Source organism: Barbus barbus (assembly GCF_936440315.1).
Source record: "Barbus barbus genome assembly, chromosome: 32".
Lineage (NCBI taxonomy): Eukaryota > Metazoa > Chordata > Actinopteri > Cypriniformes > Cyprinidae > Barbus > Barbus barbus.
Genome location: NC_136760.1, coordinates 5,039,510 through 5,063,204, shown reverse-complemented (window position 1 = coordinate 5,063,204; position 23,695 = coordinate 5,039,510). Strand labels below are relative to the sequence as shown.

Here is a 23,695-nt window from a genome sequence, read left to right as displayed (position 1 = left end):
AGTCTAGATACAATCAAAAGAGAGTTGATTTGTTTGTTTTTTGCTATCGATTTTCCAGCAAGGGCTTACATTTGTGCAATCTTAATCATAAGAGAATACAAAAAATGGCAATATACCTAGCATAGAGTAAACAATCTATTAAAAACAAATCACATTCCCAGTGTAAACACCAATTCTGGGGGTCAGGTATTCCAGTAGACGACTTCAATTCCCACAATTCCTCATGAGTCTAGGCACATCTACCTGATAGCTGAATAAACAGTCCTTGTTGAATAGGATGTTGAATGCAGAACATAAACAGACCTTTCATTCAGTTTTTGTACCTGCCAGCATTAATTTCAGAAATACTTACATCCTGGTTCTTACACTAAAAGTTTGTACGTAAACAAATGGGCTCAACAGCACGTTATTTCAGAACAGAAGATCAACTCAAACATAACCCTTGTGTAAACAACATCTAAAGCAGTGAAGCATTTTAAACATAAGACAAGAACTTCCACAGGTGACTGACCTTAAATAATGGGCAGCGAATGACACAAAGACGCACATTTGGCCAAAAAGGGACACACAAATACACAAAGCTTCTTAAACTCTCTTCTTCAGATATTTTAGAGTGCTTTGGGGGGCGAAATTCGGTTTATATGCATCCATCCAGTTAAGCTATGTATGTTTGTCACAATTTGGGTCACATGAAGTGATTTTAGTGGTATGAAGAAATGTGAGTTCCACTCCATAGATAGTTACAGTTATATGTGTATTCACAAAAAAAAAAACACATTTCTTGCCTTCCTGTCTTTATGTAGCCATTTCTATCCACTTTGCATATGACTAAACACTGTTTGCTGTAATATGTGAATCAATACACTGCTATAAGAACCAAATATAGAGCAGAATCTGGTAAACAAGGAAAGCGATGAAATAACAGTTTCTTCCTGATAAGGTGATTTTGCGGCATCCTTGAAACAGGTCTTGGTTATTTCCAGGTTGATTTGTCCGTTGCAAGTCTTAAGACAAACATGAGTATAAATCCAGGGTTGTGCTATGAATTGGTGGTTTTGTGTTGCTTCAGTCCAGTTTTATTTCTGTGAGATCAACAGGCTCTCAAAGCAAAAACTGACGGGGTGATGCATAGCTTTAGATGTATGAAGAGATGGAAAAAATCATGGAGAGCCTGCAGAGTTAATGAATTTAATGAGAAAGACTAAAAATCGCCCACCAGTGTCCGAAACATAAAGTGCAGGCAGTGTCTTTGTCTCTGGGGATTATCATCACCCTCCTTCAAAACAGAACAAACACAAAAGTATGTCTGAAACATGCAGAGATGAATGAGTTTGGGCAGCGAAACAATGCTTAATCCTCAATGCCTGAGGGGGGCTGCGCTCAAATTTGGTTCATAGCGAACAAGGTGATGCCGATATCCTCGCTCGAGTCTGTTTTTACTCTACCCGTATGAGCAAGCCATACAGAAGCGTGCCTCCTTTTTCCTTAGTGATCCATTCGATCTCTGTATTGCTGAATCGAGGATCAAGAGGTTCGCTGATTCCCAGTGAAGTCGGGCCCACTTTGTAGGAGCCTGGCCGCACGCACACCTGGAAGCCCACCTGGGCCTGGTGACAGCGGAGGGAACGTGGGTCTCGGAATCTGTGCAGAAAAGCAGACCTGTCATCGTTTTCAAATTCAATTTCTAGGCAATCATGTTATATATTCTCTCTGGTCTTTTTCTCTAGAAGCACTGCTGTTGACTTACTGCACTTTGGGGGCAAAGACCTCCAGGCCCGAGTAGCGCATGGTTGGAGAAAGCTGCACACAGGGAATCTCTCGCTCTGGGGCGCTGTTCTCCTCAGGTTCCTCGTAGCTGCCGTGACCCTCTGTCTTCACCGGGGACAAGGAGAAAATGGAGGACGATTCTGCTCATGGGAAAACAGATAGCTCAGCTCAGGTGTGCAGATCTATTCTAATTCACACATCCATGCATTTCATTATCAGATCATTTGCGGTTTGTCTTTTTTGCCATAAGTAAACAAAAAGATAATTCAAATCTTTTAAATGAAAAAGAACATGGGCTGAAAACCTGAGCTAAACCTGCTGTAAGAATACCAGAGACTTTAACGTACTGAGACATAATTATATATTTTTTCTATAGTTTTCTGAAGTAATATAATGCAATACATAAATAACAATATTAAAAACTAAATATGTAGCATTTATTTTAATATTTAATAAACAATCAAATACAATTTTTCCTTATTATAAAAAAATAGTATAAAAATTATAATCAAAAAACTATATTATAAAAATATTACACTTTTTTTTTTTGGTAAGATTCTTTTTTTTTGTTTTCGAAAGTGTCTTATGCTCACCCAGGCTGCATTTATTTAATCAGAAATACTGTACAAACAGCAATATTGTGAAATATTATTACAATTTAAAATAACTGTTTTCTATGATAATAGATTTTAAAATGTCATTTATTTCTATGATGGCAAAACTGAATATTCAGCAGCCGTTACTCCAGTTTTCAGTGTCACATGATCCTTCAGAAATCATTCTAATTTACTGATTTGGTGCTCAAGAAACATATCACTGTAGAAACATAATATTTTTGTGGAAACGATTTCAGCATTTGTTACAAAACAATTCTATTTTAAATAATGTATTTACCATCATGTTCAACTCAATTTAATTCAACTTCATCTTTCCTAAATTAATTTACTGAATTTAAAAAAAAAACATCTTTGAACGGTAGTGTATTATAATATTATATTTCCAAAGGACTAAATTAAGAATTATTTTAAATTATTAAAAAAATAATAATAATTCTTAGAGGTTACCAACCTGACAATAGTTGGTTGTGGTCCAGTATGCGTCTAAGTGAGCCGACACTAGTGCCATGGTACGCAATATGCCACTTCTTGAAGGCATTGGAGACTTCACAGTGGGTCTTGATCCTGTTAAAATACAGACAAGAGCTCATTTTAAGTAATTAATACTGCTAATTCTAAATAATTTGCACTTTTTCAGAGCTTGTATTAATAATAACTGACTGGAGTGCAAAGCGGCACCAGCCGAATGGCAGAGCGTAGTCTCTGGGAGGCTCCCCTCGCTTATAATAGGCCTCATCACCCCTTAGTTTGTGACAGGACTCACAGTAACACAGGTTGTACTTAGCATCCTCATTAAAATAACCATCTGAAAAATAGGACAGAGTGGGAGATGAAGAAAGCAAAATGTTCAGTCAACATACCGCCATAAACAATCAGAAAAACTGCAACTAATAGGTCCTCATTGAATCTGTGGCCACAAATGAGTAATATTATGTGTGTGAGGTTTAATTCAGTTGTACCAGGCAGTGTGAGCAGTTCTTTGAATCTGGAACATAGCGCCTGGTACTCGCACGTCTTATTGGGGTTGACCTCTGGAGGAGGTGTCCAGCAAACACTTTCCTTTATACCTGTCACAAACAGACAGACAGTACACACGTGTTTAAAGCAGAGTCACACTACAGCCAATGTAAGACATGAGGTCAAAATCTCACGCACCATCCACCATATCAGCCTTCTCCATGTCCCCTTGACAACGCATGTCTCCTCTCTCCCCGCCAACCACAGACACATGATTTGTCACTATAGTGACCTAAGAATACAACACCAACAAGAGACAATCATTTCCTGTGCATCCAAACAAAGGTTTCATATAAAGAAGATTGTTGAATTGCTTAAGCACTGACCTGTTCACACTGGCCATAAAGGTCAATAAGGGGGTAACAGGGGCTTGGGATGTCCTGGGCTGCTACGCCCTGATCCATGCCGTTAACAAACAGATGGAGGCAACCACTGCTGTCCACCAAGAGCCCCAAAATGGTCCCTTCAGGACAGGTGTCCAGGTTAGGACCATAGTTCTCACAAATCTGAGGAAATGAGAGAGAATGAAGTCAGGAACTGATACTAATACTGTAAAAATGAGAAGGAAATAGGATTTTAAAATATCAGGAATGATGGAAAGAAAAGTTCTAAACGAATGAAAAACAAACATGAAAGTAATGAAGTGAAATGAGAAAAGAAAGCTAGGATGTGAAGATAAGGGAAAGAAGGATGAAAGAACCAAAACAAAGGAAGAGACATCACCTTCAATGAGTTGTGAAAAACAGAGTCTCGTTGCAGTAGCCAGACTGAGCGTTTAAGGCAGCAAGCTGTGGAAGGGAAGTTGAGGCGGTCTGGTGAATGACCAATCACACCCAGCGACAGGGAGGACCTCCATGATGGATTCAGACGGTCTATCTGAAACTGAGCGAGAACAACTATTAGCATCACACAGACTGTGTCTCTCACTTCCAAATACACTTACACAAACACACACCTGGAAGAGCTGCTGGCGCGGCAAAGCTTGAGCTGTGACCAAAAGACCCTGGTTATAGCTGGACACCCGGGCGGCAGTCAGGTTCTGATTGGACAGCTGGATATTTTTTCCATGATTCTCCAAAAAAGCCATGACTGTGGGCACCAGGGCAGGCTCATTCTCACACTGAGAGTTGAAAAACAAACAAATACCAATAAAGCTTGACATTGAAATACAACCAATCAAGCTTTAAAATATGATGACACACCTCTCTGACAGGAGTGCTGTCCTCCTCTCCCTCGCTGCAGCTGTCAGGCGAGAGCGAGGGAGCTTTCACACTTTCCGAATCCTCAACTAACGTGGAGCTGACGATGGACACGGCTGTCACCTTTCCGTACAGGTCCAAAACAGCATACACGTTCTGAAACAAAAGTGTATGAGCAGACTGTACAACTGAAAAATTAGACCTATTAACAGCTATAGCAGCATACTCGTACCTTCGCCACTGCAGTGGCTGCTGGTCCCATGTCTTCTCCATCAATGAGGATGTGCATGGTATCATCACTGCATCTCTTCACCCCAACGCAATTTCCCACCTACAGTAGAATGGAGGTGTTGAGGCCGTGATATACTCGTTCTTCAAGTAATAAGAAGTGTTATATATACCACTCTTCAGTGTGTTCATGTGTCTGGCTCAATGGACTGAACAGAGGAAATGAACTGGAGAAGATTTCCATGTCATGTTAAAGTTCAAATGTGTTTACCAGCTGGAGCAAACTTTTTTTTAAATTTTTGAATGTCACAACAGTGGGTTGTTTGATTTCAAATGAAGTATATCGGTACCTTAAAGGAATAGTTCACCCAAAAGTGGACTTCGCTTAGAATTAGAACAAATATTACATCTTTACTGTTACAGTTCTTGTTACTGGTGTGAATGTGCCTGTAATCTCTTACTGTGAGTCGATCCAGAGAGCAGCCGTAGTTCTGTCTCTGTAGCACTCCGTTCCGTCTGACCTCCGAGCCGGCGAGGACCCAGGTGACCTTTGACCTGAGCTGGGTAAGCGAAGGAGAGAGGCCGCTGAGAGGGCAGGATGGTAGGTCAGGGGGCTGCAGGGTGGTCAAACCCACATGAAGGGAACCGGACCATCTGTCATCTACCTTGTTAATATTCACCTAAAAGGAACAACAACAAGACCATATGTGAATAAGGCACTAAAATTTTGGGTAACACTTGACAACAAGGTTCCATTTTTTCACCCAAAAATTGTAAATTTGCTCATCATTTACTCACCATTAAAAAGTTCCTTTCCTCTGTTAAAAACAAGATGTTTTAAAGAATGTTGGAAACAGTTTCCATTGTATAAAAAAAAAAAATACTAAATGGAAGTCAATGGTTGTTTGGTTACCAACAAACATTCTTCAAAAAATCTTCTTTTGTGTTCAACAGAAGAAGTCATACAGGTTTGGAACAACTTGAGGGGGAGTAAATGATGACAGAATTTTCATTTTTAGGTGAACTATCCCATTAGTTAACTACTTTAACGTGAACCAACAATGAAAAATACTTCCAAAGTATTCTTAATCTTAGTTAATGTTAATTTCAACCTTTACTAACACATTATTCAAATCAAAAGCTGTATTTGTTAATATTATTTAAGAGCGAACTAACAATGAACTGTTGTATTTTTATGAATTAATGTTAACAAAATACTGTAACAAACGTATTCCCATTGTTAGTTAAGATATTACTAAACGAATGGGACCTTACTGTAAAGTGCTACCACATTTTTAATTTCTTTTTTTTGTTTTTTTTGTAAATTCAAACATGTCCCACATCTCACCTCAAACACCTCATCTGTCTTGAGCTCCTTCGCGCTAAACACAATTCCATGGGCATATCCATCAACCCTCAGCGCTTGACAACTGTCTCCTAATAACACCACATTCTTACCATGTTTGCTGTGCAGGCGATGGGCAACCCCTGCCACTAGTGGGTGACAAAGACACAAAAGTAAACCAAAACATATGATCCTGTTTACAACTGGTGTTGTTGACATGAATGTTAAAATCATCATCAATCTTAATAATTGAATACTGCCTCAAATGCAAAACAAATGAAAAAAATTATAATACCTGGAGAGTGTATGGGGAAGCTCTTCTCTGTGATGTTACTGGTACACAGACTGTTATCCAGTGGCCCCGATGAACTTGTAATGGACACTTGCACACACTGACCATAAAGATCGATCACAGCATATACTTCTAAAAAAAGACAGAAGAAAAGAAAGAAAGGAGGAGGTCATTAGACATTACTAAGTTCTGAAATATCAGTGTTGCAAAAAGTGAAATAGTTTTCTTGAAAATTACCTGGTGGCAGCCCGGTACAAGCTACACCCTGGTCAAGGCCGTTGATGAAGTAATGCAGGTCTCCAGTAGCTGTACGCATCATCCCAATCCTGGAGCCTGTGGTCAGAGAGTCCAAGTCACAGCCGTAGTTATTCCTCATTGTATTCCCATCCTGCATGATCGCTGTGCCACTACAGAAGAAAGAGCAAAGGGCGATATAAGGTATCAGGTCTGATAAAGAAAGGAATTTTGATCCATTAACCTACAGCTCACCTCAACATCCAGGTGTCATAGTCAATGTCAGTCATTGTATTAGGAAACTCCAGCTCTTCTGGTGTGATTGCGGTTACTCCTGTGAAAAATACAAACCAACAACTGGTTCTTAGTCAGGTTCCATTAAAAAACACATACACAGAACCAAGTGATTATTGGAAATAATAATATTCGGTTCCTTTAATATTGTTGAAGCCAGTATTTTTCTACCATGTTACTATGAATCCATGTTTCCTGCACTACAGCACCAACAGCTACAGTGAAATTCTTCGAAACATGATTCTTATGAACCAATAATTTTCAGTAAATCAAAGACGTGCATTTTTTTTTTTTTTTTGGTAAATCAGTGGTATTTCTTAATGGTGCTGTATATGTAGGATTGACATACAGGAACGAGCACACATGACGATGAATGACATGAAATACGCTGTGTTTTCACCCAACTGGCAACCTGGGAGGCCGAAATACAATTGGGTAAACTGGCAGTGGGCGGGTTTCACAAACCAAAACATATACAGGCATTCTGACCCGGAATGCACATTTTCAAAGGAGAATAACTGACTGTAGCATTGTTTTTCAGATAAACAAGTATGTTAACTTAGCATGTTTCTTAAATATCTGCAAATATATTATGGTATGTTTATGCTTTAGTAGAGTCAAAATCCTACATACAGCACCTTTAAATGAATCAAGGCAATTTCTTTAGTGAATTAGCGGTATTTCTTTAGTGGCTCTGTGGTATTTCGAATCAGGGCTCAGTGAATTAGTGGTATTTCTTTAGTGAATTAGCAATATTTCATTAGTGACTCTGTGGTATTTCTTAAGCTAATCAGGGCCACGTCTTTAGTGAATTAGCGGTACTTCGTTAGTGTAAATAGTGGTGTTTCTTTAGTAAATCAGTGTTATTTCTCTGATCAATCACTGGCATTTCTTTAGTGAATCAGAGGTATTTAATAAATTAGAGGTATTTCTTTAGTGAATCAGTGTTTTATATAAGCTGACCTGCTTCTATTGAGCCTGACCAGCGATCCACCATTTTCTGAATTACAATTTCAAAGAGCTCTCCGTCCCTCAGGCACCTGTTCAGTGAGACACACAAGCATACAATATTCATTTAATCGATGACTGTTCCATCAAGATCAACCAGCATAATCTAAGCACTTGCTAAAACGAAAGTAACCTGTTTGAAATAACAATGGCATCGTTAAACTCGCTGCGGCAGTTCTGCCTGAGCGCCGTTCGGCCACCATTGATGATGACTGCGTTTGTGCCATGCAGCTGATGAAAGCGCAAGTCATTGGCAGCTGTAGCTCCCGAAACTGAACATGGGCTACCAGGAGACATGGCAGTAGGGCCCTCAGAGCTGTCATCAGGCAAGGGAGGGAGATCAGCTATAAGAGAGAGAAAGAGATTTTTAAAAGTACTTCAGGGTGTGTACCATCCAACCACCCATTTCTACTCTCACCCATATCATCCATGATGGTGGCCTGGGCAGCCTGTCCATACAGGTCCACCACTGCATACACGCTGGGCGGGACATTCCAGGCCGCAGGGCCTTGAGGCACTCCGTTCACAAAGAAATGTAAACTCCCATCCTCCTTTCGGACAACTCCCACTATATCTCCAGCCTGTAAACAATCACATGAGGCACATGAATATAAAACCAGCTAAACCAGGATAAGTTCTTTAGAAAAAAAGATTGGCTGCACTTTGTTACAGTACGTGTAATTACACGTACTTACAATGTACTTACAGTGTACTTACCCAAGAAAGTACTGGTAATATCAGGTAACTACATGGGGTAGGGTTAAGTTTTGGGGTAGTTTCAGGATTACTACCTAGTTATTGTAATTACTACAATAAGTAAATAGTATGTACATGAGGAACAGGACTGTAAAATAAAGTGCTACCTAAAGATCTTAAAAAAAATTCACTCAGAAGAGCTTGAAATTTAAAGGGTTAGTTCACCCAAAAATGTAAATTCTGTCACTAATTACTCACCCTCATGTCGTTCCAAACCCCTAAGACCTACGTTCATCTTCAGAACACAAATTAAGATATATTTGATGAAATCCGAGAGCTTTCTGACCCTGCATAGACAGCAACGCAACTGACATGTTCAAGGCGAAGAAAGGTAGTAAGGACATCATTAAAATAGTCCTTGTGACATCAGTGGTTCAATCGTAATTTATTAAGCTAACTCTGTGCGCAAAGGAAACAAAAATAAAGACATTATTCAACAATTCTTCTCTTTTGTGTCAGTCTTCGATGCGTGTTCACAAGAGGATCACAACCCACTACGTTCTGATGTAGAACACGCATGCACTGTGCCTTGTTTGCAAGCAGAGTAATGTACATGCATGCTTCTTCGTACCGTCTTGAACGATCGTCAAATCTGACACAGAAGAGATGAATTTTATTACATAATTACTTTTGTTTTCTTTGTCAACAAAAGTATTATAGTTGCTTCATAAAATTAAGTTATAACCACTGATGTCATATGGACTATTTTGATGTCCCTTACAATGTCTTTACTACCTTTCTGGGCCTTGAATGTGGTAGTTATGCTTTATGCATATCATTTAATGACAGAATTTTCCATTTTGAGTGTACTATCCCTTTAAGACAATATTTGGTTTAGTTTAACAAACATGGCTACAGTTGAATTTTTCTTTTTTTTCTTTTTTGGGGCTTGACAGATGTGCTCGCTACTTAAAAAGTTTTTATTGAAACACCAAAACTGAAAATTTTCATTTTGAAAACAGTAATTAAATTTGAGTAACCGGGTAACTGACTTTGGTATGCCATTTAGGTGTAGTGTTCAAAGTTGATAAATAGTAAAGTTTTTATTTTATAAATATTTTAGCTGTTCAAATTTTACATTTGGCTAATCTGGGATTCTTTTTTTGATTATGGTGTATTCCCACTGCTGGCATGTTTACTGGCTGTTGCTCACCCATGTTGTGTAAAATACACTTTGACTAAGACACAACTGTTTCGGTCAATGATTTTAGCGCTTCAAAACTATTTGGGCCAAAACCAAAACTTTTACTTTTTTTCTGTTTCGGCCAAATGTCTTCAGTTCCAAAAATTTCAGTGCATCACTAGTAGTCACTATGAATATGTTGTATAAAAAGCTGTGTGAAGATTTTTCCAAAATTCTCCTTTTCTGTTTACAATACCGATTTGGAATGCCACTTGAAAATTGACGTACTGTAAAATGTTTAAGCCAGGCTGCAAAACTCACTTTTAGACGGTCCAAGTTGTGCCCGTATTCATCAAGAATTGTAGTTCCGTTGTGCATGACACCATTTCCCGTCATCATCCAGGTTCCTGTGGAGATATCGGTGCATTAGATTAGCCATCTACTAACACTCATGCATTTTACATTTGATGCCACAGGTAACATGGCCTAGACTCATGGACACTTTAATCAGTCAGCCAAGCATTCAGTTGTGACCTTTGGGTGTAACTGTGTGGTAGAATGTTACCTGAGCGCAGGTTGGTCATGGTTGATGGTAGCTGAAGATAGGCGGGGTCATGAGTTGTCACACCAATCTCTATAGAGCCCGCCCATTTGTCCACCATTTTGTCGATGCGCACCTGGAAAACCTCATTGGAGTGCAGCGGACGATTGCTAAGCACAACGCCATGGTTGAAGTCATCCGTCGCACTGTGCCAGAGAATAAGATTTCATTGAACTGCCCCATAATGCAGTAAGCCCTATTAATGCAATTAATTTTGAACTAAATTAACTCACTGAGGCCGTAAAGCAGTGCGGCCATCGCTGATGATTGCAGCCTTCTGCCCACAGTTTGGATGGAAGAGCAAGCGGTCTGGGACATCAGGCTCAGGGGTCAATGAGAGAGCAGGCCGAGGCCGGCCCACATCAGGTGACAGCGCCCTCATGATGGCATTGTTGCGGCGTAAACGGTCACTGTGGTTATGGTTGTGGACGATGGTGACCTTTACTGCCATGCCATAGAGATCCACCACTCCATACACTACGCCAGGGGTCTGATTGGCTGCAACCCCTATGACATCATTTCGGAAAGGTATTTTAGAATAATCTGAATTATGTGTGAATTTATTATCACTGAGATCAGAAATTACTCTCACCCTGGTCAATGCCATTAATGTAGAAGTGCAGAGCTCCACTGGCTTTTCTCATCAGTCCTATGTGATCTCCCTCCTATAAATAACAAAAGCATAAAAGAGTTTTATGGGCATGTTGTGTATAAATAAACAAAGGGAATCACCATGAGTATTAGACTACATGAGATAATCATAAGATTCACAGATGCTGCCAATTTACCTGGAGTTCATCCAGGCTGAATTCACAGTATTCCCGACGAGTCCCCTTCCCATTGGTTAAAATCCCACAGCCGCTCATCATGATTGTGCCTTAAGAACAAGAAGAATGTAATGAACACTATGATTTAGTTATATCAAATACGCATGTGCCTGTTATGTATATTGTAATGATTCTGTGAGAAATTAGGATTTATCATTTATTATATAACAGAATAATAAAGACGGTACCTGAACGTAAATTGGTCATTGTTGCAGGGTAGTCAAGATTATTTGGGTTGTGGGTTGTCACTCCAATCTCAATGGAACCAGACCATTTATCCACCAGTTTGTCAATGCGAATCTAAAACAGACAAGTGCAGCAATATAATCAGAGGTGTAAATACATCAAAAATTATGTACTTTAAAGAAATAATTTAATAATACTGGTTACCGCAAAACATTTTTTGGCAGAAAACTGGAATTAAAAAGATTATTATATGAATAAAATTTTTGCTCAATGTTATTTTAATTAGTAAATCTCTATTTAAAAAGCAAAAAAAAAAGAAAAAGAAATAAAAAATGCTATATTTAATATTTAAATAATTAACATAATACTAAATAAAGTTAAGATTTTTAATGTTTTTGAAAGAAGTCTCTTATGCTCACCATGGCTGCATTTATTTGATTAAAATATGCACTATAGTGAAATATTATTACAACTTTAAAAAAAATCTGTTTCCTATGAATATACATTAACATAAATTAAAAGGTAATAACAAATATAATTTAATTTAAAACACTTAAGAAACATTTCTTATTATTATCAATGTTGAAAACAGTTGTGCTGTTTTTGTGTGGAAAACTTTTTTTTTTTTTTTGCCTTTAGTGTGACAGGACAGTATTTAGACAGGAACCAAAGTGGGAGAGAGGGGGGGGATGGGATCGGGAAAGGTCTACAAGCCAGAACTTGAACTTTTTTTTTTCAGAATTCTTCGATGAATATAAAGTTACAAAGAACAGTATTTAGTTCAAACAAATATTTTATGAGATTATAAATGTCTTTACTGTTACTAATTTCTTAATTAAACTATATACCTCAAACGTTTCGTTGTGTCTGAGTGGTCGATTGGTCATGACGACTCCGTTATTGAACTCATCCAGCGGTCTCCTCCTTTCTGCTGTCTTATTGTTGTTGCTTAGTTTGATCAGCGTGCCACACTTCTCATGGAACAGAAGAGCATCATTGGTTGTCATGCTTCCAGCGGCCACCCCCAGTCCTGCCATCCCACCAGAGCTCCCTGCTGGGCTGCCATTGCTGCTACTGCCTCCACCTGTTCCTCCGCCACCAATGCCACTGTCACTTCCTGTTCCTCGGCCTCCACCAGTACTTCCTGTGCCGCCTCTCGAGGAGTCAGAGCCTCCCCCTCTCTCCCCCAAGTCCGCTCCACCCTCATCCTCCGAACGATACAGAGATACAATGGCATTGTTGAACACATCAAATAACTGGTGCTCAGTCAAAACTGTGAGGGGAGAAAAAAAAAAAAAAGAGCAAAAGAAAACAACAATGACATTCCAGATTTACAATGATAAATAACCAAGGCCGGTTTTAAAAGTGACATACCACTATCAGGCTCAAAGTTGTTTGGAAATTTGTCGGGCCGACTGTGTGCCCTTGACACCTCAGGCACTGATGAGAAAACAAAACAGTAGACATTTGTTCATTACAATCGGGCCAAATATATATTAAGAGTGTCCAGGATAAATCAAAGAAAAAATCTTTTAAAAATCTAGTTAAAAAGTAAAACCCAAACAAATTCTTAGAAATTTACTGTTTGTATTCATGGTTTTCTAAGCATTTTTGAGAAATTTTCAATCGAATGAATGATAAACATATCAAGTGGTATAACCATCAAGTAAAGTGTAATAACATTTTCCTTACACCTTGAATACATGCAAATGTACACTTATATGTACACAATTAATACATATTATTAATCTTTTCGGGAATCAGAATGCATTTTTCAAATATCAATAAGCAGTTTATTAACATATATAAGAAATAATAATGGACAATTATACCAAACTACTTAACACCTTCTTTATAAGTTTTTGTTAAATAAATAATAGATACAAGCAGTTATTGTTATTGGCCCAACTACTTGAAATCCTTTCCATCACTCTATACTATGTGGTCTAGTTTTACCTTCCTCTGCTGATCCATTCATCATGGCTGTTGTAGAACCAGCTGCAGACAGCACGATAGCCCCAGCCCTATCATCGTGACTACGGCAAGCATCTGCCACTATGGACACCGCTTGCGTCGACACAATCTCATCCTCCACCTCTTCATCCTCTTCCCCATCCATTTCAGGTGGGGGTTCACAGCTTACCACAGTCACTTGGCTACACTTCCCATAGAGGTCCACTACAGCCCATAAACCAGAAGGAAGTCCACTTGCCGCCGTGCCACAGTCCTGCCCGTTCACCCACAGATGCAGCTCTCCTTTCCCATTCCGCTGGATCCCCACACGGTCCCCTTCCCCTAGCTGGTCCAGGTCGCGACCGTACTCCTCCAGGACGGAGCGGCCGTCCTTTAGCACAGAGCAGCCAGACACGATCCACGAGCCCCCCTTCAGCCCTGTGGCACTGCTGGGAAATTCCAGACCGGCTGGGTCCAGCGCAGTCACTCCGATCTCTATAGAACCGCTCCACGAGTTCACCTGGACCAAAGGGAACAGAAACATTAGTCAGTTGGTCTCAGCAGAAGTCTCAGAACCTTGGTACATGGTGAGCCATTGTGCTCAAATGAGTGCCACAAGTTCAAGCCAGGCCTGCAACATATTATGGTCTTTCTCAATAACTTTCTGTGTCTAATAAAAAGAATTTTAAAGATAACTTATAAGTTGTAGGCCTATGACCTTTAATGTATAATATAATATAATATAATATAATATAATATATATATATATATATATATTCAATGTTTGGATTCAGTAATTTTTTTTCGTAATGTTTATTTATATTTAGCAAGGATACATTGATCAAGTGACAGTAAATGCATGTATAATGTTACAAAATATTATTAGAATGATTTCTGAATGATTATTTGACACTGAAGACTGGAGTAATGGCTGCTGAAAATTCAGCTTTTCCATCACTGGAATAAATTGCATTTGAAACCATAATGCCTTTTTACTGTAATATAATTTTATAATATTACTGTTTTTACTGCATTTTTTAACAAATTAATGCAGCCTTGGTGAGCATTTAAAGAAATTTCTTTCAAAAATGTTTGATTGGAAGTGTGTATGTATAGATAACAATTTTCCGGATTCAATGACTATTACCAAAGAGAAAAAATGGGGGGTGGGGGAATGTGTAAAAACAAAGAAAAATCACATTTACAGTAACCCACAGTTGAAGCCTACTGTGAAAACATGAAAATTAGAAATTAATATTAATTACAAAGATATCAGTTATATATTAATCATATTCATTCTCTTCAAAATTGTATTACAGGAGATATAAAAGCAGTCTAAAACATCCTTTTAGTTGTGGGACTGTTCAAGTAGGACAAACTTTGTTATCCATCCACCAGTGAACTTCCTGCATGTGGAGTTAGCTCCAATGTAAACAGTAATTTGTAGATAGGTACTTCCCTTTCTGGTATACTCTCACACATATGAGCATTTCAGAGTCAACACAGGAAAGTCTTTTAGCTACTTGCTATACATTCAAAACAATATTTTAATGTTTACTCATGGACTTAGCTTTGTCCAACAGACTTCCATTGCAAGCGCAAGCCATTCATACAACCATTCCACGAGGGCCGAATTGAAATTATTTTCATTGGTAATTAACATCATGCCACACAGGTGCCATTAATTGAGCTAAACCCAGAACATTCAGTTAAACACATCTCTATCTCACACACTGAAATGCTGTCTCTAGCTTTTGCATCATCACCGCATTCCTCAAATGTCTTTATGTGGATGGTATGTAGGCTGTCAGTGCAGCAGAGGCAGGCTGAGGAGAGGGACAGACGGCACTGAATGGGATAAAGTTATTTCTCTAATCTGGTTACATAAGTGACTGTCCATTGTCTTTTTCTCCTCTGTCTAGAAGTGAGGAAACAGTACGACTGAAAAAATACAGGACACTGGAATTCCTTTCACAAGCTTCAAAAACTGAAAGTCTTTTTTTTTAAAGTTAGGCGCAGACTATCATAAAATTGTTAAGGATGCATTTTATTTGACCAAATCGGACTAAAACATTCTCTCCTGAAAGCATTTTGTGTAGGCGCTGACTGGATGCAAGATTATGTAAAAAACATAACAAAAATATAATTATAAATTATAATTTATAAATGATATACTATGGCAGTATCATGATTTGAATAAACGTTAGATTAGTGTGTCAAAATTACTAGTAACTGCATGGATTATTTTGCATTTTGTTTTTGCATTCGCTTCTACATGAGCGATGATGCTTTATTCCCTTTATTCACTCTCAGAGCCAGCAAACATATGACACTCTCTAAAAATGCTCTTGCCTGTGTAAGAATTACAGAACCTCAGACACTTTGAACTTCTGAGATGGACAACACACACACAGTGCATTAACATACAGACATCTGTCTCCACATCCCACTGAGAGAAAATGCGGGAAAATGCCTCTCTCACAGATGCATCAGTTCCTTTTCATCCCCTCTTCCCCTCACCCATCCTTCCTTTCACTCAGCTCACTCAGAATGGTCAATAGTAGAATGCAATGTTCTACATTAATGCAAGTGATATTTACAGTCATGTTTGGTATCATTTGAATTGTCTCAGGGCGTCTGGTACAATGGTCTCATTCTTACAAGAAGTAGACTAAAAGATAATACAGATCCTAAGAGTTCAGAGATATTTTGCATACTGTGGGTCAGTTCCCAGTGGTTTTCATGCAAATTACCTTCTGTCCCAAAAGGTGCAAACTCGACTTGATTAAATTGCAAATTACAAATGTTAGTTCCTGTCTCCACCTCGGGGGGTATTGGTCTTGGTCTGAAGTACTTAAGGAAATGTGGCAAAAGGATCGGGGCGAATTCTGTAGCCAGAAGCCCGTAGTGTGGTGTCTCAATACTCACACTATGTATTTCTATAAAGTCAGGTATGCATTCTTTACTCGTAGATTTATCTCTGAGAATTTGATGTTTTGTATTGATATGATTTGATCTCTTTGAATTGCTGTGTAATTGACATTAGGGCTGCAACGATTCCTCGAGTAACACGATTACAAAAAATTATCGAGGCAAATTCCTCTGCCTCGAAGCCTCTTTTAAATAATTTTAAAGCTCACATCACGTTCTTTCGCAATTATTATTTTTTGTATGACACAACGCGCTTACGTCACCCAAAAAGCGGAAGGAGACGCAAGTCGTTAGCGGTGTTTTGATTTGAGAGCGCGGGCAGCAAAATGGAAGATGGGAGCGGTAACAGAGCAAAGAGAAGACTCAAACAAGAGAAAACGACAGAAAATGTCCAAGGTTTGGGATCATTTGAAATTGAAAAGTAAAGAGAACGCCGTGGTGTGTGTATATTGCAAGATCGAGCTAGCATACCACAATAGCACGTCGTCCATGCTACAGCATCTAAACAGAAAGCATCCACTCTACTCAAAGACCGGAGGACCGTCACCCGACCCGAGACAAGGTAATAAATTCAATGTAGCGTTAAATCAATGTGATTGCTAGTGGAGAGGAAGGCTGTTAAATAATGTACGTTAATTATGTAAGGGATAAACCACAGCGGCCAGTGCAATTTAATGAAAATATACTGCACAACGTTGTGATGTGTGATGCGGTCACAACGTGCCGTGGAGGTGTGGTATATTTTCATAGAATTGCACTGGCCGTCATGGTTTATCCCTTACATAATAAACGTACATTATTTAACAGCTGTGGGGTAACTAACCAATGGAAATAATTTACTGTCAAAAAAGTTGTGAATGGCTTTTACGATGAAACATACTATATACTTTCAGGGCTAGATTACAGCATGACCCATACACAAAATAAATATATTTGAAATATGTTTTTTGGAATATATGCAAATATTCGAAATTGGCCCAATAAATATATTTTAGTTATATTTCAGAATATATTTCAAAATGATAAATATAAGTGAACAACAATGCAAATATATTTCAGGTATATTGTGAAAACATATTTCTTTTGTGTATGGGGAAACCTGTTGTGCATTTTAATAAGCTAAATTACTTTTCCTCTTTTTCTCCCTCTCAGCACTTCACAACGGAGCACTTCACAACGGAGCACTTCACAACGGAGTATGGACAGCTTTGTTCGCCCAGCTCAGTAATGCACTATTCAAATGTTGAAGTTTGAATAAATATTTTTTTTTTTGAGAAATAAAAGCCAAATGCTTGATCATTTTACAGCCACATCATTTTCGTTATGCATTATTTGTTTTGGTTGTTTAAAAACACAAAAAAAGTTTTTATCCGATTACTCGATTAATCGATCGATTAAGTGCTGGATTAATCGATTACAAAAAGAATCGATAGCTGCAGCCCTAATTGACATATACATACAGTATTTACCTGACTGAGAATACATTTTTACATTTGACCTTATTCTGTTTTACTCTGTAATTATTGACTCTAGTAGATTACGCTGCATCCTTGTTAAAGACATGAGCAACCGAATGAACGAGTAAATAAAAAGTCAAGAGTTAACTAGAATAATCAAATATCAGAAGAATACTAATTAGAAATAGACAAGCAATCAATTTGTATTTCAAGCTAAATACGAGGTCATAATAAAATGGAGTCAGATTAAATAATAAAATGGAGTCAGATTAGAGTTTAATTTAAATTGAAGAACTTTGCACATTGAAAAGACCGAACACGCAGGAAACCTTCTCCACCATCGGATACCTTCTTTGGGCCAAATGGGTGGACCTTACACCTGACAGCATGTGCAGCAAGATCCTCAAGCAATGCCAAGTGTGCCATCCTCAAAAGCAGCTCTAACACAATAAACATTTTAAAACAGACCCAGATTACAAACCTCAAACAAAGCTCAAATGACAACGCAAGCTTTCCTTACTTTTTCACTGTAAATGATTAAATATATTAAAAATGAAATACCCATGTATAAAATTTCATCCTAAGATGATTCTAAAACCCCCTGAATATGGCTGCATCCGAAATTGCATACTTCCGGACAATATAGATCCAGGGGGAGCGACTGGATCTAGATCCAACGTCTCCCATCTTACATATACCTAAACCTACCTGTCTCCACCCCCTGATCCCTAAACCCACCCATCCCCACCCCCCTAGATGTGGATCCAACCCCAGCCCCTGGATCTTTGTTCTGCAGTGAGGGGCTACTGATATAGTAGTGAAAAACAGTACATGAAAAAACTAGTATGTCCAAATGTACAGTATTCATAAAACAGTAGGCGAAAAGTTCCCAGATGAACTACTAGTTTGGGTGAGATTCTGAAGTGCGTATTCCATGGACACTTTACTATTCCATGAAGCCATGGGAGAGGATTTGTGAACAGCAGCGAAGCAATGCAACTGTCACATGACAATGACAACATCTGTATTCAATTCATACTATACAGAACAAACTATTTTATAGTCACAAACTAATTACCTACTAAAGATGGGATTTCCAATGTGCTTTTTGCTTAAGTGTGGTTTCGGTTGTACCTATATTATTTCTGTGAATCATGATTTGCTTGTACAAGCATTTTCATGCAGAAATTTGAGTCTAAAGACACCTAGTGAATGAGACCCATTGTGTTGCTTTGTTTTTTTTCCCAGAAATCTTTCTGAAATGCACTCTTGTCTGTTTACAGTAACACGATTAATTCAATTATCATACACTGACATACTTTGGAAAAACAGGGTTTTAATATATAAAATCATTATCCTGCTTTGGTGGTCAAAACCATTCCCAGCGGTTCATCTTACCTCAGATGAAGTGATAGTTAATTGGTTGCCTTCTTATGCCCTTGAATAATCATTAAAACACCCATGGCATTATTATATTCACTATTAATAATCACAGCTTATACACTGCAAAAACAAATGGAAGTGGCAGTGTGAGAGATGCCCTGCTGTAAAGCCAGATGGTACGTGAGTAGACAGCAAGGTCACTGTTAATTCAATATCCATAGACAACAGCACAGACTACCGATATGAACTAAATGCTGCTCGGCTATCTACTGAAATGCATTAACAGAGATAAAAGTAGAATTTCGTAGGTAGGAACGATCAAACATGTTTAAATGAATCAGCTGACTGTCTATCAGCCTTCAAATGCATGAAAAGAAACTGACTGACTAGAATCTGAGAGCTGAGAATGTCAAAGAATAAACTTTTCATAATTATGTGTGACTTGTAAGATATTACAGTTTGATTTAAACTCTTTAATGGCTTCAAGGTTGATGTGAGGCTAACAAGCAGTATGTTATGACAATCAGCATCAGCATACAGGCAACAACTTCTCATTCTACAACATTACGAACGCCTCAAATGTAAATTTTTAAGCTAGTTTTTTAAAAACACATGCTGTTAAGAAAACTGAGATACCAGTTGATCATGCGCAAGCTGAAAAAGGTGTTATTATTATGTAAATAATAAATACTATGTATCTAGGCAACTGATGTCTTTGATTTTGTGAACTGTCAAAAAGAAGAAAAATGAAAATATTAATTTTATCATCATTTGTAAGGAAGATGTGTTTGATGCTTATGCAATCCTTCTGTTCATAGATTTGTAAACATAATAATTTCAGGACCACTACCACAATTCATGAAGCCTGAGACTCAATTTTTGTGTGGCTCCCTTCTCCCACAGTCTCAAATGAGCAGGCCTCCCTCTAATCACAGGAAACAACCTTCCCAGTTATTTTCTCGGACCATGCTACGCTTGCTTTGGTTATCTTGTTTTTGAACGAATCACCTGACTGAATGATTTAATGACTCACGACACGCGAAAAGACAGGAAGGGTCACTGAACTCATCAGTGAATTCAAAAGAATCGATTCACTGGAATGAATCAAAACCAGCAGGACACAACACACGGCGTGTGTACATGTTTACATGGGCTTCCAATTGAACATATATAGTAGTATTTCCCAAAAAATATTATGTGTATATGCAGACTGTTGTGATCAGATGTGATTCATCTGATAGTGATGGAATCGCATGGAATGACAGTCCAGGAATAGCCAAGCAGATCAGCAAACATCAACAGCAGATGACTGCACACGTCCACACAACTAAACACGACGCATGACCTATGAATAAGCTCTGACAGTGAACCACAGCAGCCGATCTGACACACTCCCACCCTTTTCTCGATTTCTCTCTCTCTCTCTCTCTCTGGTGGGGCATGATTATTTACCTTCTTGTCGATGCGGACAGTGAAGACATCGCGGTCCCGCAGCGGCTCCCGACTGAGGACCAGGCCGTGGTTGAATTCCTGTACCGGCTGATTCCGTTGAGCGGTTCGGTTGGAGTTAGACAAACTGATCAGTTTTCCGCTGCGCGGATGCAGCTCAGCCGCCATCTTCGCACGGGCGGCGCGGTGCACGACACCGAGCGTCGTTTTGCGACAGTGGAGAGTCTCTTGTGGGCAACTCGTCATTGGCTCTGGGTATATTTGTCGGCACAAATAAATATCAGTGCATTGACTTGAGTGTGTAAACAGAATAGAGCAAAACGAGCCGATAAAACTGGATAAACGTGCTGGAGGCAGGTAAAATGCGAATATACAGATACATAAATACTCAAACGCCACAGTTCACAACATCACAAATGAAGTTTAGTGATGATTTAAACAATCCTCTCACACGAAGAACTCAATTATATAATGACTTAACTCTATCAAGACCTGCACTTGGGAATTGCTTAAAAAAAAAAGAAAACTGATGAGTCTATTATTGATTTTTTTTTTTTTTTTTAAATTCGTGAGGAACTAGACTACGTTTGTTGAGAAAGTCCTCTAGATGGCAGTGAATTACAGATAAACCTGAACAATAATAACTAATATATGAAGCTCATGTAGCCAAAAACATTAGGTGGATGTTTATCAAACTTTTTGTGTTCTAGGAGTTTGTTTATTTATTTATTTAGCATAAAGTTTACGTTTAAATTTTTTTAAATGAATCAAGAAATAAAATTGTTCCAGGGGTCGATTTATTGTTATATACAGTTGAGGTCAAAAGTTTACAAAGGTGAAAACTTTTGAACAGAATGCAGATGTGTACATTTTTCTTATTTTGCCTAAATATTACACTTTCTTTCATTTAGCTACAGAAGATTACAAAAGTACATGTTTCCCAGAAGACAAGTTTGCCTGTTTTTTTCCTTCTGGGGGATCAGTGAACGTTTAAACCGTCAGGAATAGTTGCATATGAGTCCTTCAGTTGTCCTCAATGTGAAAAGATGGATCACAAAACCATACAGTCATTGGGCCTCATGCATGAAACGTAAATATATGAGTAAATTCTGAGTAATTTGCGCGAAAAACGGACCTTCCCGAAAACTCTCCTCTGGATTCACAAACGCTTCTGATTTGATAGTTAATTCACAAATGCTTCTGATTTGATAGTTAATTCACAAACGCTTCTGATTTGATAGTTAAGCATGCATAACTTAGGTTAATGAATTCCAATCATTCGTAAATAGGGCGCTCGTGCACGCTCTCACGCTTGTGCACATTGTTTTTCCGGCTGAGGCGCTTTGGTTGCTATGATAAGGAATATCCACGGCAGTAACGTCTCTACTATTTTGAAGAATATTGAGGAGCGTCTCGCTGCAGCCCACAAGGTCCAGGTGGCGTAGTTGGATCCAGATCCAACTCCTCCCACCTTACATTTACCTAAACCTACCCATCTCCACCCTTAAACCTACCCATCTCCACGCCCTGATCCCTAAACCCACCCCATCTCCACCCCTAAACCTACCCATCTGATTGGTCAGTGTAGTAGTATATTTGTCCCGCCCCTCCTCCGTTGATTGGACAGCTGGGTAAAAAGTGACAGTGGCAAGCGCTGCATTTTACTCAAATCTAAACAGTTTATCAACTCTCAGCTACAAAAAAACATGCATTCTGAAACTCATGTTTTATTAAAAGACCTGTTTTCGACTCACCCGCTAGTTCCTGCATTCCTTAAAGGAGCGTTCCATAACAGAAGACACGACCGAACACTGATGGAGGAACAAGCCCGATTTATTTCTGTGGCTGGCACAAGTCCCGATCCCTTGGAATTCACTAGGGCATTTGTATCCATCGCCCTCTTCAGCTCACTGGAGGACGAAACCCTCAAGACTCTGTTCCGGCTCGGGATATCTTTTCATCAATCAGAGGAGCTCCCAGACACCTCCCAACTCAACTGGCGAGAGACAATCATTTGTTGTCTGGAGAGTCTCCGATCCCTAGCCGGAGTCCCGACCGAGGAACACTCCCCCTTGTGTTCCCGCGCGCCCGAAAATGGGTCTCCAACAGCGGTATTATATATATCTAAGGTATTAGACCCATGCGTAACATCTGTCCGGTCAGCGCTGAAATCTTTCCCTCGTCTCCCGAACCCGCCGCCGTCCGCGGCTATCCCGAATCCGCCGTTATTTATGGCCCACGCAAGTCTGTCGACTGACGCCCACATGCCTTTGGGCATATTGATTGAGTTCGAGGGGATGACTTGGAGTTCTGAGTCTGTTCCTGTGCCTGCTCCCCGCAAGTTCCCTCTTGTGCCTGCTCCTCGCAAGTACCTTCCTAAATCTCCGCTGGTCCCGTCCAGCTCCGCGCTTTCAGAGCGCCCCAGAGAATCCACGCTTTCAGAGCGCCTCCGAGAATCCGCGCTTTCAGAGCGCCTCCGAGAGTCCGCGCTGTCCGAGCGCCCCCAAGAGTCCACGCTGTCCGAGTGCCCCCAAGAGTCCACGCTGTCCGAGCGCCCCCAAGTGTCCGCACAGTCCGAGCGCCCCCAAGTGTCCGCACTGTCCGAGCGCCCCCAAGTGTCCGCGTTTCAAGAGCGCCCCCAAGTATCCGCGCTTCCAGAGCGTCCCCCAGAGCCCGCTCCTCCAGAGCGCCCTCAAGTGCCCGCTCCTTCAGAGCGCCCTCAAGTGCCCGCTCCTCAAGAGCGCCCCACAGAGCCCGATCCTCCTCAATGGCCCCCAGAGGGGAACTTCCACAAGAAAATTGTTTTGGGGGGGGCTATAGGGTCACAGCCTATGTGGCCGGGCCAAATGCCAAGGCCACAGGATCCCTCTACACGTCTTGGCTGCCCGAAGAAATAAGGCCGTGGCCTCCTGAGTCTCCTGATCCGCCATGGCTCCCCGAGTCTCCAGTCCCGCCATGGTCTCTCGAGTCCCCAGATCCGCCATGGCCTCCCGAGTCTCCAGTCCTACCATGGTCTCTCGAGTCCCCG

General features: G+C 39.7%; 1 protein-coding gene across 1 annotated transcript; it reads right to left on the bottom strand.

Annotated features, from left to right (window-relative positions):
* LOC306852522 (neuralized-like protein 4) lies at nucleotides 1–20,856 on the bottom strand. The gene is made up of 29 exons (XM_079389417.1): nucleotides 20,671–20,856; nucleotides 13,451–13,967; nucleotides 12,869–12,934; nucleotides 12,343–12,767; nucleotides 11,497–11,608; nucleotides 11,270–11,358; nucleotides 11,074–11,146; nucleotides 10,715–10,988; nucleotides 10,446–10,627; nucleotides 10,202–10,287; nucleotides 8,420–8,582; nucleotides 8,135–8,345; nucleotides 7,957–8,033; nucleotides 6,955–7,033; nucleotides 6,703–6,872; nucleotides 6,469–6,597; nucleotides 6,177–6,322; nucleotides 5,290–5,508; nucleotides 4,833–4,931; nucleotides 4,604–4,756; nucleotides 4,357–4,521; nucleotides 4,125–4,283; nucleotides 3,728–3,907; nucleotides 3,540–3,633; nucleotides 3,344–3,451; nucleotides 3,045–3,189; nucleotides 2,836–2,948; nucleotides 1,748–1,907; nucleotides 1–1,641 (listed from the first exon to the last, which is right to left on the bottom strand). The coding sequence occupies exons 1-29, from the start codon at nucleotides 20,833–20,835 to the stop codon at nucleotides 1,437–1,439; spliced, it is 4,764 nt and encodes a 1,587-aa protein (XP_079245543.1). The 5' UTR covers nucleotides 20,836–20,856; the 3' UTR covers nucleotides 1–1,436.
* Nucleotides 20,857–23,695: the final 2,839 nt, after the last annotated feature.

Excerpts from the sequence above, each read along its gene's own strand:
- LOC306852522 (XM_079389417.1), bottom strand. The coding sequence starts at position 20,835 with ATGGCGGCTGAGCTGCATCCGCGCAGCGGAAAACTGATCAGTTTGTCT. Across the intron at positions 10,288-10,445 it reads CATGACCAACCTGCGCTCAG|GAACCTGGATGATGACGGGA; the intron begins GTAACATTCTAC and ends ATATCTCCACAG. Across the intron at positions 5,509-6,176 it reads AGACAGATGAGGTGTTTGAG|GTGAATATTAACAAGGTAGA; the intron begins GTGAGATGTGGG and ends TGTTCCTTTTAG.